The 19,283-nt window shown below is 38.0% G+C and overlaps 1 protein-coding gene across 1 annotated transcript; it reads left to right on the top strand.

The window, feature by feature from the left end:
- The first annotated feature begins 1,651 nt into the window (after positions 1 to 1,651).
- LOC136751377 (interleukin-18 receptor accessory protein) lies at positions 1,652 to 18,569 on the top strand. Its single transcript, XM_066706954.1, has 11 exons — positions 1,652 to 2,925; positions 4,952 to 5,035; positions 5,142 to 5,382; positions 6,333 to 6,501; positions 6,805 to 6,967; positions 8,585 to 8,653; positions 9,802 to 9,925; positions 10,365 to 10,519; positions 13,158 to 13,295; positions 15,095 to 15,253; positions 16,205 to 18,569. Exons 1-11 carry the CDS (start codon positions 2,856 to 2,858, stop codon positions 16,606 to 16,608), a joined length of 1,776 nt encoding a protein of 591 aa, XP_066563051.1. The 5' UTR covers positions 1,652 to 2,855; the 3' UTR covers positions 16,609 to 18,569.
- Positions 18,570 to 19,283: the final 714 nt, after the last annotated feature.

The following is a 19,283-nucleotide window of genomic DNA, read 5'->3' as shown; positions in this document are numbered from 1 at the left end:
TCCTTTATTTTAAAGAATGTATCAGTATAATTTCTGTTTTCCTATAGATGCAACTTTCACAGTCTTCAGGCATATATTTTAAATACATACTGATGTGCGTTACAATAAGCTGTGGCTGAAATAATTTTCAGCAGGAAGGCAGGCAAAGTCAACATTTAATACATGTGCAAAGAAAGGTAATGCAACTGTAAATATTTGTACCATTCATGTATTTGTTCTTGTTTAGCACAGGAATGTAGCATGTTCGTAATTAAACTGGATTGATGTAATTAAACCAACATAATGCTGAAACAAATAAACATTTCAAAGCAGATAATTTCCAGATTCATCCAAGACTGCGTCTTACAATGAACTTAGCCAACACCAAACCAAAGCCAAGCGATGAAACAAAGCTGTAAAGTTCTGCCTTGCTTTACCTTAATATTCCTCAAATTTACAACAAACACAATTTAAAAATTAATCCCCTGGCAGGTTTTGAGATGAAACAGCACTATAAAATTGTCTATAAAATACCCCCTTAACTCTTTGCTTAACTAAAACTGTGCATGGTGGTATACCAATACAACAGTGTGTAAGTTAATCTTTCATATGTATTTTGTACTGCTCCAAATTGTACCTTTCAGAACAGTAGCACAATCTGCCGTGAAATAAACACATATTAAGTTAATATATTAAAGTGGATCAAAATCTATAGTTTTTCAATTGCCAATATCCATTAATAAATAAGTATTCACTTACATCAAAAATTTTCTAAACAGGCTAGAGATCCTTCTACTGAAAATACACTGGCTCTATTTATTTGCATAATTCCATTATTCCCCACAATTTATTAAAATGTACGAAAGGAAACACAATTTTCTAAGATTGTGTACATCTGTCATCCTTACCTGCAGTGTTCCTTGCTCAGATCAATATTCAGTCGTGCCAGGCACTTCACGTATAACAAGCCATATTTACTATTAGCTCTTAACCCTCTATGGCATGAATTTTTATTTTTGGGGGAAAAAATGATTTCACCCCATTTTTTGGGCGCTTGGGGGTCCCTGATAATATATCCATCATAAAATGTGTCCCCGTATGTGTGTGTATGTGTGTATGCGTGTATTCGTGTGTGTGTGTATGTGTATGTGTGTATGCGTGTATTCGTGTGTGTATGTGTATGTGTGTATGCGTGTATTCGTGTGTGTGTGTATGTGTATATGCGTGTATTCGTGTGTGTATGTGTGTATGCGTGTATTCGTGTGTGTGTGTGTATGTGTGTATGCGTGTATTCGTGTGTGTGTGTGTATGTGTGTATGCGTGTATTCGTGTGTGTGTATGCGTGTATTCGTGTGTGTGTATGTGTATGTGTGTATGCATGTGTATGTGTGTATGCGTGTATTCGTGTGTGTATGTGTATGTGTGTATGCGTGTATTCGTGTGTGTGTGTATGTGTATGTGTGTATGCATGTGTATGTGTGTATGCGTGTATTCATGTGTGTGTATGTGTATGTGTGTATGCGTGTATTCGTGTGTGTGTGTGTGTGTATGTGTGTATTCGTGTGTGTGTATATGTGTGTATGCATGTGTATGTGTGTATGCGTGTATGCGTGTATTCGTGTGTGTGTGTATGTGTATGTGTGTATGCGTGTATTCGTGTGTGTGTATGTGTATGTGTGTATGCATGTGTATGTGTGTATGCGTGTATTCGTGTGTGTGTGTATGTGTATGTGTGTGTGTGTATTCGTGTGTGTGTGTATGTGTATGTGTGTATGCGTGTATTCGTGTGTGTGTGTATGTGTATGTGTATGTGTGTGTATTCGTGTGTGTGTGTATGTGTATGTGTGTATGCGTGTATTCGTGTGTGTGTGTGTGTGTGTGTATATGCATGTGTATGTGTGTATTCGTGTGTGTGTGTATGTGTATGTGTGTATGCGTGTATTCGTGTGTGTGTGTGTGTGTGTGTGTGTGTCTCAAACCTGATTCGGAGATCCACTCTGCCTGACTCTCTTCAAGCTCACTGTCCACACTGTGAGAGGGAACCCCAACTGCTCGATCATGTTCCTTCCGCCCATAAAATCTTCTTGTGTCCATTTCCTGTAAGTATCAGTAGATAGTAAAGTATAAACATTGACTATGGTCATAATTATGCATCCGAGCACATCTCCACACTTTGGCATGATATTGCCCGGACAAAGTGGTCTAACTGCACAATGGATCAGGCTGAAGCACTGAAATGTGAAACTGCACTTTCAACAAGCCACTTCAGGAAGTTTACTTTATGTCATGAAACTGAGAACGAAAGCTGTACTTTGATTGTATTTTCTGCACTGCAGTCCGGATCTGAGCACTGTATTGTCTGAATGCGTTTCGGTTTGCGTTCCACCTCCAATGAAAAAGATCCGTCAAACCTCCGACATGGAAATACCGGCTACCCGACAGGAAAGACAAGAAAACCCATGATTACAAGTCCCGTCTCTCAGCGCAGTATGGGAAACGTCTTCGACACCATGAAACACCGCCCCTCTGGGTCTTTTTTATTGTACTTCCTGTACTACCTGCCAAACGTAAACGATTTCACAGTTTTTCTGTTGTAATAGTCAGCGATTGCTGTAAGGTTAAGCAATCTGATTTTCACGCAGCTACTAAATACTACTTCCTTTCTGTAGTGAGGAATGACAAACGCAAAATCCTCAGTGCGATGCTTTGATGGTGTTGTTTTGCTTTTGGACTGGATTGCAATGCTGTATGTATTGATGTACGTGTTATTTTCGAGGTCGTCGCTGCAGTTGCCGTGAAAAGACACCCGTGTGCAGACGCGCTCTGGGCAGCTCTCTCTCTCTCTCTCTCTCTCTCTCTCTCTCTCAATACAGAAGATGGTTGTGGGAGCTGGACTGACAGCAGTGCTGTGGCTACTGTGCGTTTGCACATTGCATGGAGTTGGTGGTAAGTTGCACACTTCTTCTTCTAGCTGAATTATTTCATGTATTTGGCGTTTGGAGATGGTAAACGAGTGATTAGTATCACGAATGGCTTTGGTGAACTGTTTCTGTGTTCTCCCCTCCCACCTGCCATGATCTTGTTTGGATACCACCACACTTCCATGCAGAAACTTTGGGAAAACGAGTAATACAAATACAATTATAATCATTTAAAAATTAAAAGCAGTATATTTCGAAATAGCTGGAAAAAGTAAAACCCCAGGTATTTTCGGAGAAACGCTGAAGACCTAGCAGTCTCTAGAAATCGCAGTGAATAATTTAATTAGGGGCTACTGCATGGCATTTACACTGTACAGCTTAAGTACATATATTTGTTTTTTTTTTAATATTCTTGTGTGTGTGGAAATGTACATTATAATCACGGGTACTAATAATATGCAGAGTTAACAAAGAGGCAATTAAGACTCAATACATGTTTGCTTTAAAAGCACGTTTAGAGCGGATGCATTGTTAAAACCATTTGTAGAAATCAACTACTTGCTCTGTAAGTGTGGCGATCAATGCATTAATTCAGATATCCTTGATTTTGAAAGTGTGCGTCTTGTTCGTTTCTATGCGTTAAACCACAATTTTACGGACTATTCTGCTGAAATAGTGGTAGCAAATGCTCCTTATATTTGAATGTTAAGATGCATCTACTCTGCTGTCAACAAGTGTGAAGTATACTGTGGTATACCATAGATAGGCTACACTGTGAGTATACTGAAGTGTATATTGTACTCAAGTTTTATTTTTCATAAGAGAAACCTTGGAGAATAGAAGTAATTATTTCAATTGGTTTAGCCTAATATTTCTGACCATAGGGTGCTATACATTTTACCAAACAGGTAAGCTACTAATGGAAAAAATATTTTAAACCTGTGTACCAAAAATGCATCCTGCTAATATCAGGGTTCATTTATATATTCTTATTAAACATTTAAGGCATTCCAAAACAGTTTACTTTAGTTCCCTATATTTTTCCCTGAGCATGTATTTTAGTAAAATCCTATCATATAATGGGGTTTTGTACTAAAGCAACACTACAGTGACTGAAGCAGTTTTGCAATGTAGAGCCAATGTGGAAATGGAATGGTACATATAACGGGCTGGTCCTAAAGAGATGAAAATTAGGTCATTGAGGTTTCTGGCAATAGGAATGGCAGACCTCCAGCAAACCTGCGTCATTGTAGACGCAGACGGGAGGAAGTCTATGCATCTCGAACACACCATCGGATACAACTACATTTCCTGTTTGTGTTACTGGTCACAGCTTCAAATGAAATTCCAACATCTCCTGGACATATCCGCACTTTGTTATTGAACTGATTTTGCTTCCTTGTGCTCCCGATTACTTATGTGTTTTGTACTTATGCCTAAGGATGGATCTCTGCATTTGGCACTAGTTTTAACACATTACTAGTATAGTGTGTTTATTGTATTTTACACTTATTAACTGTACATTGTAATGCTTTGAAAATACTACTGGGTATAGGAATCTGCTAATAAATAAATTATGAATTCCTCAGCCAAGAATCTGACAATAGTTGGAAGTGTTTCTAATTCTCTGATTGAGAGATTTTTTTCATGCACAGTCTGTAGTTCCATCCAGTTGTCATTTTGCTGGGTGTTCCATGAAAATAGATAATGGGGATTGGGTGGCGGGGGAGTCTTTTCAAGATCTTGATTTAGCTAGTTTGCAAAATCAAGTACTTTCAAGGTTTTCAAGCAACCGTACAAACAATACAGAATGCGTACTGTTGACTATGATTCTAAAATCGACAATGCAGGCCAGAGCTTTTTATTTTATCATCTGAAGGCAAAAAAGAGCCTGAACCAATTCATGAATACTTCACTAACAATTATTTGCACACATACTCCATATATTTAAACATATTTATTTAAACGTATTTAAGATCACATATTTATAAACTGCTTCTTAACATTAGTGTCATTTCATGACTTTGTGACATTCCTTTTGTTATCCATAGGTTCTTCTGCCTGTGAAGACTGCCAGACATTCAATAAATGCCACTCTGAAAATCAAAAATTTCCACTATTACCACCAAACAACTGTGAGTTAATGTATGTTTCTGTGTACATGTGTATGTATGCATATCCCATTTTGATGTTATTGAAATGATCCTGGCAAATTTTCACAGCTTCGCATGTCATTAACAGGTCAGTTTGATGACTTTGAAGCACATCCATATAAAGCTGCGTCTGGGGAACAGTTTGTGTTGAATTGTACTGCATCTCTTTACCCTGGGAATTTGAACAAAGACATTAAGTGGTTTAAACACCACAGCAGTGAAACACAGCAGATCACCAGCGGAAATGACAACTTTATCGAAAAGGGAAAATACTTGTGGTTCACAGAGATAGAAGCCAGGCATTCTGGGCTGTATTCTTGCGCTGTCGGGTAGGTCATGTGTGCTATAAATGTGCTAATGTTTTTGTCTAACATGCTTTTCCAACCATGCATCTTCTGTCCACTGTCCACTATACAAAATAACACCTTCCTTTATATCGCCACCCTCACATATCCCCAGCTTCTCCACGTCTGTGTGCAGCTGTCTTACTTCACTCTTCACCAACACTGCTTACTGACAGTTTCAGAGTTAAGCCCATACACAGTGTATAATGAATAAAGACTTACAACAAAATTAATTGTGTTAAATGAAACAGTATAACCTGCTTACTACATGTACTATGTAGTGTTAACCCATCTAAGGTTAAATCATTTTACCTATACTTTATCCTTACAGGTGTTTATAATCCAAATTAATTGTAAGGAATAACTACATTGGTAATGGATTTTTATGCTGCAGATGTTTAGACTTCAATAACATACTATTTAAATAAGATTCTTCAGGACAGCAACACTATTCTGTGGTGATTTAAATAAACAAATGTCAGTGCTTATGAGTCAGACTTCTTGCTATCCTGGGTCTTCTGTTCTCCCCCAAACCTACATGCATTTCTCAAATTTTTCCTCTTACAGTGGCTTTCAAAAGTATTCACCCCCCCCCCCCTTGGACTTTTCCACATTTCATTGTGTTATAACAGGAAATCAGAATGAATTTAATCAGGAGTGTTTGCCACTGATAACACAGAAAATGTCCATAATGTCAAAGTGAAAAATATAATCTGCAAATTTAGTGTCTCTGTATAACAAAGTAGTTGTATTTTGTTTTGCATTCTGTTTTTGTTATGCCACTGCACATGTAACTTCTTCTAAGTTATGTCAAGTTTTATGGATTCTTACCGAATAATAATAATAATAATAATAATAATAATAATAATAATAATAGTAGTAGGAGAAACAATTGTGTAGGCAAAATGTAAGTACTTGTCACTGCTGACTTTCAGGGACAACAAGACCTATTTCTATGTGGATGTTATTGAGAAAAACATGACGTCCTGCCATAACAATGGAGAAAGCCAATTATATTTACAGATCGGTGCATCAGGAGTGATAAACTGCCCAGGAGTGAGCTGTTACAGTGCGCCACAGAACGTCTCCATTCAGTGGGACAAGGTGAGCCTCTAGCTCAGTTTCAGATAACCTACTAATACTGCAGTTACTACAGTGTTACAAGTGCCCTACATAAAAAAAACTTTAGTATTTCAGATGTCTGACCTATATCCTCCTGAGACCCAGCCTATTCATTTATGTCCACTGTATTGGACATTTTACTAGTTAATCTCTCCATTTACTCATTTATGTTACCTCATTAATTCCTATTGTCAATTCAAGAGAACATCCTGGGCTTTCCAGTGATGTCACACATGAAGGCAGTTGAAGTGTGGTAGTTTGTTAAACTTTCTTTTCCACCTCTAGCATCCAGGAGTTTTATTTTCAAAAAGAGCAATGACAGTTAAAAGTGATCAGCTTAAATTATACACCATCTATGAGCAAGACAGTGGGAATTACATCTGCGATTTTTACTACAAGGACAATTTCAACTGGACAGTGAGGAGAGTAATTCAAGTGAATGTTATCGGTAAGTTGTTTTTTTATTTAATTTGGACCAAGTTCTATTAACTGTAATTTCTCAAATATGCTAGTATTCAATCTGTGTACAGTGAAAATCACAACATAGCTTTTTTGATGGTACATATCCATGCACCCCAGGCAATGCAAAAATATGAATATATGCAGTTTACTGTGGACATACATTTTGTTGACATGGTAAAGGTTTCCCTTTTGATTAGGAAGACTTCATGTTTAGTTACTTGTGATTCCTACATGTTCAGCTACACACCATTATTCGGCTGCTTTTTACTTCACATTATGAAAGTGTGTATTATAGTCATTATAAAAAGCTGATTTAAACATAAAATAAATAGCTTTTTGACACCGTGTGGACATGACATTGGGCTCTAAAGCTCAGGACACCTCAAATTCGTGTATGGTGCAAAAGTGTAGGTTTATTTGAAAACAGTGCACTAGCTCCTCTTTGAGACTAAACTAACACAGACACACAGGTCCCTCTCTAAACATATACCTAAAGTAACACAAATGCAGACAAATGCTCTGTCCACCAAGCAAGTCCATATTCTGATATCAAGTTCAAAGTCAATTCCAAAGTTACCGTAATCCATTTCCAATACTCTTCTCTGCCTCAAGCTCCTTTTACAAGCTACAACTCCCAGGCTGCCTCTCTACAAGGGGGGGAGCCAGTCATGGTGGGAACAATGGGTTAGGTGTTGCCTCAGGAAGGCAGTTTGGGGAGGTCCCTCACCGCGGCTCCACAGCTTCTTTTCAGTGCATTACTAGTGCAAATGTACATTGAATAGCTTAGTCAAAGTTTTGTTTCTGTTTTGTTTAAACATTAATGCATTGTCTACTTCAAGCAATGAAGCTTAGTAGGTTTATTATAAGGTGTATTACAGTGACAGATCACGATCAAGCTGGTCTACCTGTAGGGCTGCTACAGGTTAGCAAATCTGTCCTTGTTCAGCTGGAGTTGTTCCTTTGACATTTATGTGTAAACAGGAAATGACAAATGAGTGGATGGGACTAGACTCATCAAGTATAAGAGCACGTCACAGGTGACATAACCCCTTGGTAAAATCAGTACAGTGATCAACCTCCCACATCAAGAGACCTATTTCCTTTAATGGCTTATCGTTTAATTCCTATTATATGTATTATGTTTGCTCATTCTAAGCATTTTTAAAGGTGGGTATTTCTTGAAAGGCTCTGCTAATTTGGTTTGCCAGCTTCTCCAAGAGGAGTTGACATTGCAACAACCACATCCTGAAATTACAGAAGTAAAACGTGACCAGAAATGTATTGATTTCAGCACCACATTGCCAAATGAGAGGGTATACACGTGGTCAGAATTAGACAACAGTTTTCCATACTATGTTATAGAAAGTTGTGTGACACAAGAAGTTCGCCCATGTTGTTAGTCCCTATAGCCTCTTTGAAGCTATTGTATAACATTTAAAGAAGATTCTTCCTTAAACTATAAGTAGTTCCATTTACCCAATGTTGGCCCAATGAATTCCAATCCTATCCTGTTGTATTTGATGTGAAAGGTAAAGCATTTACAGTTACCAAATTTGTCTGCCAGACATAATCCAGGAGCAGATTATTTCTTTCCATTTTACAGAAAGGGATACTGACAGACCACCGCAAATTCTCTATCCTTACGGAAACAAGGCGGTTGAAGTTGAATTAGGTAAGGTGTGAAATTGTCTACAGAAACTAAAATGTTGATCTACTTTCCTATTGCTATTGTCATCTCAAATCACAATCCAAGCCTTCGACTTGCAGTGGAGTTGCTGATCTTCACTTGCAGAAAGTGACCTTCACACTCTGTATGTCCTGATATAGGACATTTTTTCAGATTAGTTGAAATTTATTTATGTACATCTGTTCTTTTGTCATTTCCTCCCCCCACCAATGCAAGCTCTCTTGACAGCATTTTGGGGAAACAAACTTGTTATTTTCTTTTTTCTTGCTTATTACACTACTACTGCTGCAGTTTTTGTTACTGTGTGCAGTGTTCAGGGTCTCCATCTCCCCCTCTTTGCTCTAAATCCAAGGACAACAGCTTAGATCAGGGCCAAGCACATTTACAGTGGTGTCTTGCTAGCTGTGAATCCAGCAAAGACTTTAGCTTTCTCTGCTTCTCTACTATCACTAACTTAGTAGCCTCCTCCAATTCACCTGTGCTTGAACAATGCCTTGCTCTCCCAGCTAGTGCCATATCACTCTATACACCATCACACTCTGTTAGGGCTTGTGATGCTTCTGCATGGATACCCTATACAGACTGCAGCTCAGGTCTCTTCAGGCCTAGATCAACTCAGTTTTCCCACACTGGTCGTTTCCTTACTGAAAACTCTGTCCACATTCCACATGAATCAATCTGTAGACCTTGTGGCCTTTTGCCTCTTTCCCCTTTCCTCTGATAAGGAATGGAGGCTGCACACTCCCTTTCCGAGAACTTTGGCTCCATACTTCCCTACATTCAGACAACTTAGGTTCACAGTTCCCATTGATGATTGCTTTTTGAAATCGAAAGAGAATGTTGGGCTGAAAGCTTGGTTTCCTGAAAGAGAAAATAAATCATCCAGCTGTGAGGTCTCTTCAGTAGCTGTATGGTTACAAAGCAAAAGAGGAGGTTACATCTTTGGGAATCAATTCTACAATTACTAAAAATGTTCAGTAATTATTAAACAAATAAGTCTGGTTATCAGTAAGCAGGGTTGGCATTATAAAGGGGGTGTCATAGAGAGAGACAGCAGTACCAATACCACTACTACTAATAATAATAATAACAATTGTATTAAGTATGTGGAATGGTTTTTTACATTTTTACAGGGAAACCCTTTGAACTCTCCTGCAAGGTGTTGTTTGGCTTTGAAGTGAACTTCAACCCAACAATCAAGTGGCTGAGTTACAGCGACAACTCTAGTGCGACTCCACTTGAAATTGGCAGAGCAGAGTAAGTGTCATTAATTCCATTATTTTGTTTAGTGGACATCAGCAGTCAAAGGTTTTTCAGAGTTGGTTGGAGACTGAAAAGGGCACAGCTGTACCTCCCAACTTGGCCCTAAGTTTGAAGCTGGTGTCGTTCTATAACCCTGTTCCTAAAAGACTGGTTCATTTAAGATGACCTTCCAGATATAAGCCTTTACACTGCTAATCTTTTTCTGTCCTACAATTGGAGAAGCATGATAGTGAGTGACTAGCCATGCTGTGTTGAAAAGAAGAAAACAGGTGTGATTAAAAGAGGGTGCTTCCAAGACGGTGGAAGTCTACAGTCAATTAGCCTCGAGTCACCAGATTAAGCAACACATCCTCTTGTGGATGGTAGGCTTCTTAACTCCAGAAGCCCATTTCCACTTTTACTCCTGTAAAAACGTTTGATAATTTTTTTACAGAACTGTGGATAAAACCATAAGTGAAGTAACTATCAAACAGACCGCTCGGCTGGAGGAGGTGAACAAAAAGCACCTGGAGGTCACTTTCATCTGCTTCGCACAAAACTCCAAAGGCAATGCAACTGCTACGTTGAAGCTGAAGAAAAAGCCAACGGGTACATTACAAAGGATTACTTAAAAAATACTTACTTAAAAAGTAAAAGTTTAAGTTTAATAAGTTAAAAACTAAATGTGAAGTACTTACAAGTCAGTTAGGTACTGAAAGTGAAAGTGGCAGCTTTGACAATCTCCCCATTGCTCACCTATCAGCAGTGTTGCTTGATTGTGGCACACAGCCTCACCACACCCTAATATAACCCTTTCTATCTGTTTTGCTGGCAGTAGTTCACTTCCCCCTGGCCTACTGTAGTCCATACATGTCACTGTAAAATGGCAAGACCTCCGTCTCTGTCATGGAGGGCGTTTTCTTTTGAATTTGAGTTTGAGTCAGTTATTTTTTAAAGCGGTCCAGCAGCTGGTGTGAAAAAACAGAACTACCATGATTCCTAAAATCACATTTTTATGCATTTTTCTGTGTTATAGTGTAGAAGTAAGATACACGCTACTGTTCCAGATTGAGTCCATCATATGTCTGTAGCAATCACTTTGATCGCAGTTCATTCCAACATTTTAGGAATTGTGGTGGTGCTGCTTTAAGAGCATGGAATGTGTTGTTTTTTGTTTTTCTTAACGGACCCCTGAACCGCAGTGTGTTCTCCCGTGTCTGGCTTATGCCAGCTACTACAACAGACAATCAAAGGAGTGGTAGTCAACACCCTCCTTGTCTTAACAGTTCAGTCAGCTAGTCTTTAGAGCAGTGATTAGTAACCCTGGAAATGAGGGGCCTCAATCCTGCAGGATATTGTTGTAAATTTGTAATCTACATGATGATACACATGAAAATGGGAGCTGTATGTATCAATTAACAATATTTTCCCAAACAGCTTCATATGACGGATGTGAATACTTTTACCTACAATTGTACGCATCATACCTCCAGCATGCCAGAGTGTTAGTAGCTTGCATTATAATTAACCCAAAACTCAACAAATCTCTATCAAAATCTACTTGTTCATTATATGGCCATGTTCAGTTACAGTGGGGGAAAAAAGTATTTGATCCCCTGCTGATTTTGTATGTTTGCCCACTGACAAAGAAATGATCAGTCTATAATTTTAATGGTAGGTGTATTTTAACAGTGAGAGACAGAATAACAACAACAAAATCCAGAAAAACGCATTTCAAAAAAGTTATACATTGATTTGGATGTTAATGAGGGAAATAAGTATTTGACCCCTTCGACTTAGTACTTGGTGGCAAAACCCTTGTTGGCAATCACAGAGGTCAGACGATTCTTGTAGTTGGCCACCAGGTTTGCACACATCTCAGGAGGGATTTTGTCCCACTCCTCTTTGCAGATCCTCTCCAAGTCATTAAGGTTTCGAGGCTGACGTTTGGCAACTCGAACCTTCAGCTCCCTCCACAGATTTTCTATGGGATTAAGGTCTGGAGACTGGCTAGGCCACTCCAGGACCTTAATGTGCTTCTTCTTGAGCCACTCCTTTGTTGCCTTGGCTGTGTGTTTTGGGTCATTGTCTTGCTGGAATACCCATCCACGACCCATTTTCAATGCCCTGGCTGAGGGAAGGAGGTTCTCACCCAAGATTTGACGGTACATGGCCCCGTCCATCGTCCCTTTGATGCAGTGCAGTTGTCCTGTCCCCTTAGCAGAAAAACACCCCCAAAGCATAATGTTTCCACCTCCATGTTTGACGGTGGGGATGGTGTTCTTGGGGTCATTCCTCCTCCTCCAAACACAGCGAGTTGAGTTGATGCCAAAGAGCTCGATTTTGGTCTCATCTGACCACAACACTTTCACCCAGTTCTCCTCTGAATCATTCAGATGTTCATTGGCAAACTTCAGACGGGCCTGTACATGTGCTTTCTTGAGCAGGGGGACCTTGCGGGCGCTGCAGGATTTCAGTCCTTCACGGCGTAGTGTGTTACCAATTGTTTTCTTGGTGACTATGGTCCCAGCTGCCTTGAGATCGTTAACAAGATCCTCCCGTGTAGTTCTGGGCTGATTCTTCACCGTTCTCGTGATCATTGCAACTCCACTAGGTGAGATCTTGCATGGAGCCCCAGACAGAGGGAGACTGACAGTTATTTTGTGTTTCTTCCATTTGCGAATAATCGCACCAACTGTTGTCACCTTCTCACCAAGCTGCTTGGCGATGGTCTTGTAGCCCATTCCAGCCTTGTGTAGGTCTACAATCTTGTCCCTGACATCCTTGGACAGCTCTTTGGTCTTGGCCATGGTGGAGAGTTTGGAATCTGATTGATTGATTGCTTCTGTGGACAGGTGTCTTTTATACAGGTAACGAGCTGAGATTAGGAGCACTCCCTTTAAGAGAGTGCTCCTAATCTCAGCTCGTTACCTGTATAAATGACACCTGGGAGCCAGAAATCTTGCTGATTGATAGGGGATCAAATACTTATTTCCCTCATTAACATGCAAATCAATTTATAACTTTTTTGAAATGCATTTTTCTGGATTTTTTTTGCTGTTGTTCTGTCTCTCACTGTTAAAATACACCTACCATTATAGACTGATCATTTCTTTGTCAGTGGGCAAACGTACAAAATCAGCAGGGGATCAAATACTTTTTTCCCTCACTGTATCTGATTTTAATAATAACAGTATTCTTAATTTAAAGCATTTACATGACTGGTGTTGTATGTTCTTCTATGCAGTGGCTGGAGTCTTATACATAATTGGGCCGATCATGACAGTTGTAACCACAGCTGTATTCTGTGTTCTGGTGCGTGTCCATTGGATTGAAATAGTCCTGGTGTACAGAAATTACTTTCCGTTTAATGAGACTATTGAAGGTAAGTGTACAATAATGTCTTATATAATCAGGTTCCAATTAAAATGTATGGGGAGGGTATTAGAAGTTGTTGTCCAAGCCAGGAACCGTGTTCAGCTTTTATATGTATTGCTTTTTTGTATGTTGCATGTCAAGGCATGTTATTTACACCTTTACCATAATTTAGTATTGAAAAAGCATAGGTTTAGATGGTTATTTTATGAATTTGAAAAGAACACAAGAAGGTTACCATGATACAGAAAGGATATATATGCCCTAAAAAGAGTCCAGAGAAGACTGACTCTAAAGCAATGGATAGATTAAATAATAGATTGATTTGATTAATTTACTCAGTTTGACAGAAAATGCATTTCAGGTTCATTTTTTTTATTTCTGTGCAACTTCATATAATCAGATTAGTGTAATAAAGAAAATAATTTAAATAATTTGAAGTTTTGTGCCTTGATCATAATTACCCCAGATTAATTTGTAGTAGGCAATTTTTTGTTAATGTCTACAGCTACTTTTAATGTCAACTAAAAACAAGACTGTGCAGTGAATTCCTTTATAATGATCCTGAACAGAAGTTTTACCATAGAAAATAAGGCCAACTTGGTATGGTATAACTAATATTGTGTCTATATGAAGTGTCTATATGAAAATCGAAAATGTTATTAATGTGTTTCATACAGGTATTACGCTTTTCTTCTCTGGACTTTTCTAAAATTCATAGTGGTAAAATAAAAACACCTGAAATTCATTTAGAAGGGAGTAGGTGAAACACGTTATTTTTGTTTTGACTTCAAACACTGGAAACAAATCTGTGAGTGTAAATTAAAATAAAGTACCTGGGCGAGATCTCCCCTTATTTCAGGAGATACCCAAACTTTTATAAACTGTCTTGTTCAAAAATGTTTCTAATTTTACTTCAGCAGTAAATATAAAACATGAGAAAATAGGTCAGACCAACCAGATTGATGTTTTAACCACTTTTGGTAAACCATATTTTGCATCAGGAAATAACTTTTCTAAAGAAATCCACATTTACCACAAAGATCGCAAAATTATATACTTTTCAGATTAATAGGTAGCTGACAGAACATATAATTGTATTAACTGAACGTAATCTTTCAGTCTAGAATGTTTATTTATTTAGTTGATGTATTTAATTGACATTTCTAAAGTTTATGGATATATACATTTACAATAGAATACATGAGCCCAAATTAGTATGATCATTATTATTATCATCATCCTTATATTTAATCATCATTATTTTTATTTTTTTTAGTTTTGGGTATTGGGTTATATATAGGTTTATTTAACTTTGTTACTAAGTTAATTTAATTGCTGTCTTTATTGAAGATGTTTAGACCAATTAAGTATCTGAGAGCAGAGCTGTATGGCAAGCCAGATCTCTAAATGCATTTCAAGATATCTTCAAATATTTTTAGATCTCTAAATCAATTAGAGATATCTGCAAACCATTTACAGATATCTAAATAAGGTGCTTTTTAAAAATATCTCTAAATGATTTGCAGATCTCTAAATGAGTTGAAGATCTCTCTAAATCATTTTGAGATATCTTCAAATGACTTTCCAGTTCATTTAGAGATATCTGCAAATCAATTCACTATATCTTCAAATGACTTCCTGTATTTTGGCTGAGATTATCACTTCAGATAATGCAGATATCTCTAAATGTACTTTTAAGTTAGATCTTTAAATTATTTGCAGATCTCTACATACTGAAAACATGCATGCTCGCTGCTTAAATAAAAAATGAACATTTTCTCCTTCATCTTCCTTATGTACTCGCAGTTGGAAAAGAATACGATGCCTTCGTATCCTATGTAAGCACCTACTCCTCTGAGGGAGACAGTGGTTTGGCAGAATTTTTACACCACTTGCCTCAGGTTCTGGAGAAGCAGTGTGGATACAGGTTATGTCTGCTGGAGAGGGATGTGCTACCAGGTGGAGGTGAGAAGACACTATAGATGAATAATTAAAGGATGAATGTAATTTTCTAAGGAAACTGTTTTGTATATAAATAGATAGATAGACTCAACCATGAGCACCAAAGGAGTTTGCATGACTCCTGGACAAAGTTGTTGAAAGGCACAGATCAGGGCATGGTTATAAAAAATATCAAAGGCCCTTAATATCCCTTTGAGCACGGTCAATATGATGATTAAAAAGTGGATGGGGTATGACACCACCAAGACCCTGCCTATATCATGTCATCCCTCGAAACTGGATGACTAAGCAAGAAATGACCGATCAGATGGCAACTTTTCACAGTTAAACCTTTTTTGGTATGGTGTATAGATACAATTATTCCGTGCATTGTTCAGATGATCATTTATGCATTCAAAGCTACACCCTACCTGTCGATCTTGAATACACACCAGTTGCTTATCAATTGTTAAAAGCAAGTTTTCATTCATAACAATTTGTCATTTTAAGTGAGCACGTGGGTTGTAGTCTTAAATTACGTTGACTGCTGAAGTGTTTTTGGAAATCCTTCACTGGTATCAGCAGAACTTTATTCTATTTTTGGCATCCTAACAAAATGCATGCTTCTCAACTTTCAACTTTCTTTCTTCTCAATTCACTACAGATCTAGGAAATCTGTAGAAAACTAACATCAAAGAAGGGAAAATCTTACAACATGCACATAATTATATTAACGTATTATATTAATATAAGGTGCATTCATTTTACTCCTATTAAAATGGAGTAGCAAAATAACCTTTTTTTAGCATCTTGCATTATATTACAAGCATTTACCATTTATTCCTTCATCTTACCATTATTAAATACAAACTCTGACACAAGTCTATTATTGCTTTGCCATATTGATAGATTTGTACTTACAGGCAATGGTTTTATATAATCTGCATTTCAGTTAACTGTTGTTTTTTCTTTTAGCTTACACAGAAGACATTGTTTCTACTATCAAGCGCTGCAGAACAGCAATCTGTGTCCTCTGCCCCTGTTATTTCAACAGCCCTTGTCTGTTCGAAATGGAGACTGCGCTCCAAACCCTGCTGGAAGAAAAACAGTTCAAAGTGATCCTTGTCAAGTATAAAACTTTCACTGACACACATTCTCTCCCACCCCTCGTCAGTAAGGCACTCAGGGTCCTTCCAGCCATTCATTGGAACCCTTCAGAGTCTTCCAGCATAGACTCCAAATTCTGGAAGGACCTGCGGTGCGCGATGCCAGAAAGAAAAATACGTTTTCCCTCTCAGGGTGCAGAGGATGTAAACGTGTTAATGCCTAAACTGTCCGATCCAAAATCCTCATTTCAAAACTCGGTGAAAACACTGTAGTTACAAGCAGAAATGCTGGGATTTATTGTACAAGTTGTTTATCTACCTCACGCAAATGCCTCTACTTTAGTTTGTAAGTTATTTTTTGGAAAATGGGTTATGAAATTAAAAGTCTACTTCAAGCTAATCAAGGAAACTACAAATGTAAATGTATTTAGGACATGAAGAGTTATGAGTATGAGGAACTACCTTACCTGATTGAATCCACTTTTGTAGGGTAGGGCAGCACAACTATAATACTGGAGAGTACTGGAGGGCCACAATCCGTCTGGTTTTCAAAATCTCTTCTGAATCCTCAGCAGATTAAGAGGCGTTAAATTGAACTATGAAACCAGGTAATTTATCTCCTTCTATTGGGTCACAGTGTCTTATGTTTTGTGTTCCAACTGGATATAATAGACACTTAGTTGACTTAGTGATTTGATCAGACACATAGAACACACTGTTCAGGTATTTTACATTGAATGGGTTCACAATTTATTTGATTTGAGGTTACAATTCAGTAATAACAGTTTGTTGTCAGTAGGGAAGTGTTCAATTCCTACAGTTAAATCAACTAACTGGTTCAAGTAGAAACTGGGAGCTGGATATGAATAAAAACCAGAAGGTACTGTGGCCCTCCAGGAGCTGAGTCTGAGACCCCTGAATTAAACCAATTAGCATGTTTAATATAGTTAAAGATGCAGCACAGATGGAATGAAAACCTGAAGTCTCTGTGGTTAGGACTGCAGTTGTGTATCACTGCTAGAACGGCAGTCAAGAAGCAGCCTGGTGTCATTCTAAAGTGGCCTTCTCTTGTTTGTAACCTCTTCAATGTCTTTTTGTGTTTATACCACTGTAAGCAACACTAGCATTTTTGTTTTCTAAAACAGACATTGGTCTCTGTCTAGGTGTTATATTGAGAGTCCTATATAGTGCCCTAACCCTGTTCTCACAGTGCAAATGTAAAGCTCCATGAAGTGGCCATGAACAACAAAAGAACTCATATCATGCCTGTTTGTAATGCAGCCTCCGTGGATGCACTCAACATTGCGCCACATAGTGTTAATTTCACAGTCCTCCATCTTAATAGTAGCTGTCAAGACAGCAAATGTAATTTGGCAGATGAAGTGCTTACTTTGGGTATTTTAGTGTGTTTTGCACTTGTCACTTTATTTATAAATTGTGAAAGATTTTATATGAAATGTATTTATTATGTATGGGTGTATTTATTTCAGCTTTAATGAACAAAAGGACATATGAATAAATTTGCCTTATGGTATTAAGAACATGTTTCTCTTATCTTTGTAATCGTAAAAACGATGCTAAATAGCCATTCCCCATTGTATTCCCCAGACTGATATTGTTATCCTAGTTCAGGGATGGCGAACCTGAGGCACACGTGCCCAAAGTGGCATCCACAGCTGCATAGGTCGGCACACAAAGTGAGCGACTGTGCATTTGTTGTTGTTTTTTTTGTTTTTTTGACAGCCCGTCCCTCAATTGTCTAAACTGATTGGCACTTTAGAAAACAAGTCAGTATATTTAGCATTGACGGCACTCATGTTATTTTCTGAATATTCATGTTGGGTTCTTGTGCACAGATTTTCGTAGTTATGTGCAGAACTGCTGAATCATCCGTTCCCATTGTTGGAGCTGCGCCGATACACGGAGAACTGCGAAAATCTGCACCTCATGAATGAGATGTCAGTGTTATGATTGTTTATGCTGCGGTGCAGCACTCTAGGAGCAGGCGGAAGATGACAAAAACTATAAGTCTGTCCTGTTGTGATTGATTGTGGTCAGCAAAGGACATGTCTGTTGAATACACGGGGCAAAGCTTACCTTTATCTCCTGTATCAAATGGAGAAATGGCCACAATCATTCAAATAAAACACTGCAACAATTTAAAAACTTCATAAAGTTGGCAAAAGAAAGCTGTAAATTCTCAAAAATAAATTATGCCTTTGATTTGTATAGTACATTTGTGCAGACTCATACTCATTGATACTCATAGATTGATACCACTGCATTATTTTTGTCTTAAAACAAAAGTGCCACACAATGTATACGGAAGACTTGACTTATCATTATTCAAACTCAAAGGGTTCATATATATCGATAAATGTAGTTGTACATACTTTTGCTTACTTCCAAGATCCCCAAATGATGAAATATGATTTAGCAGTTTTCCAAAAATAAACTCCATCCACCACTGCCTCACAGCTCAATAGATGGCCCAGAGGATGGAGCCAGTTAGACAGGAGAGGAATGTAAGCAGGCCAGACAATGGACGGTTGATCGGGAACTTAAGCAGCAGACACAATATGTATGGATAAGCCATTTGGATCAGGCCAGATTTTCGCAAGTTGGTTAAAGATTGACTAATGAGTAATGGCAGTGTGGATGTTAATCAAAGTTACTGTACCATTCTCATAGCTCACACAAAATGGCTGCAAAAAGCCCCATAAATGATCTTAATAAAAACTGCCATGAACCATATTTAAACTGCTGGTCTTATTGAGCAGCTTTGGAAAATCTGCTGTCAATCAGCTGGAATATGAAACACTACGCTAAGATGAATCAATGTTCAATAACCCGGAAAAATATTTTATTGACGAATAGTTCCATACACAACATGTGCTGAACTAAATTAATTAGTCCAAACATTGGTTCATATGAAGGGCACTTACACT

Source organism: Amia ocellicauda, chromosome 6 (assembly GCF_036373705.1).
Source record: "Amia ocellicauda isolate fAmiCal2 chromosome 6, fAmiCal2.hap1, whole genome shotgun sequence".
In the NCBI taxonomy this organism is placed as follows: domain Eukaryota; kingdom Metazoa; phylum Chordata; class Actinopteri; order Amiiformes; family Amiidae; genus Amia; species Amia ocellicauda.
The sequence above is the reverse complement of the archived record's forward strand: the minus strand, read 5'-3'. Positions and strand labels throughout refer to the sequence as shown.

What these genes read in the sequence shown, in the direction of transcription:
- LOC136751377 (XM_066706954.1), top strand. Translation starts at nt 2,856, where the DNA reads ATGGTTGTGGGAGCTGGACTGACAGCAGTGCTGTGGCTACTGTGCGTT. An exon ending in GTTTAATGAGACTATTGAAG is followed by an intron (nt 13,296 to 15,094) that starts GTAAGTGTACAA and finishes ATGTACTCGCAG; the next exon opens with TTGGAAAAGAATACGATGCC. An exon ending in GGATGTGCTACCAGGTGGAG is followed by an intron (nt 15,254 to 16,204) that starts GTGAGAAGACAC and finishes TTTTTCTTTTAG; the next exon opens with CTTACACAGAAGACATTGTT.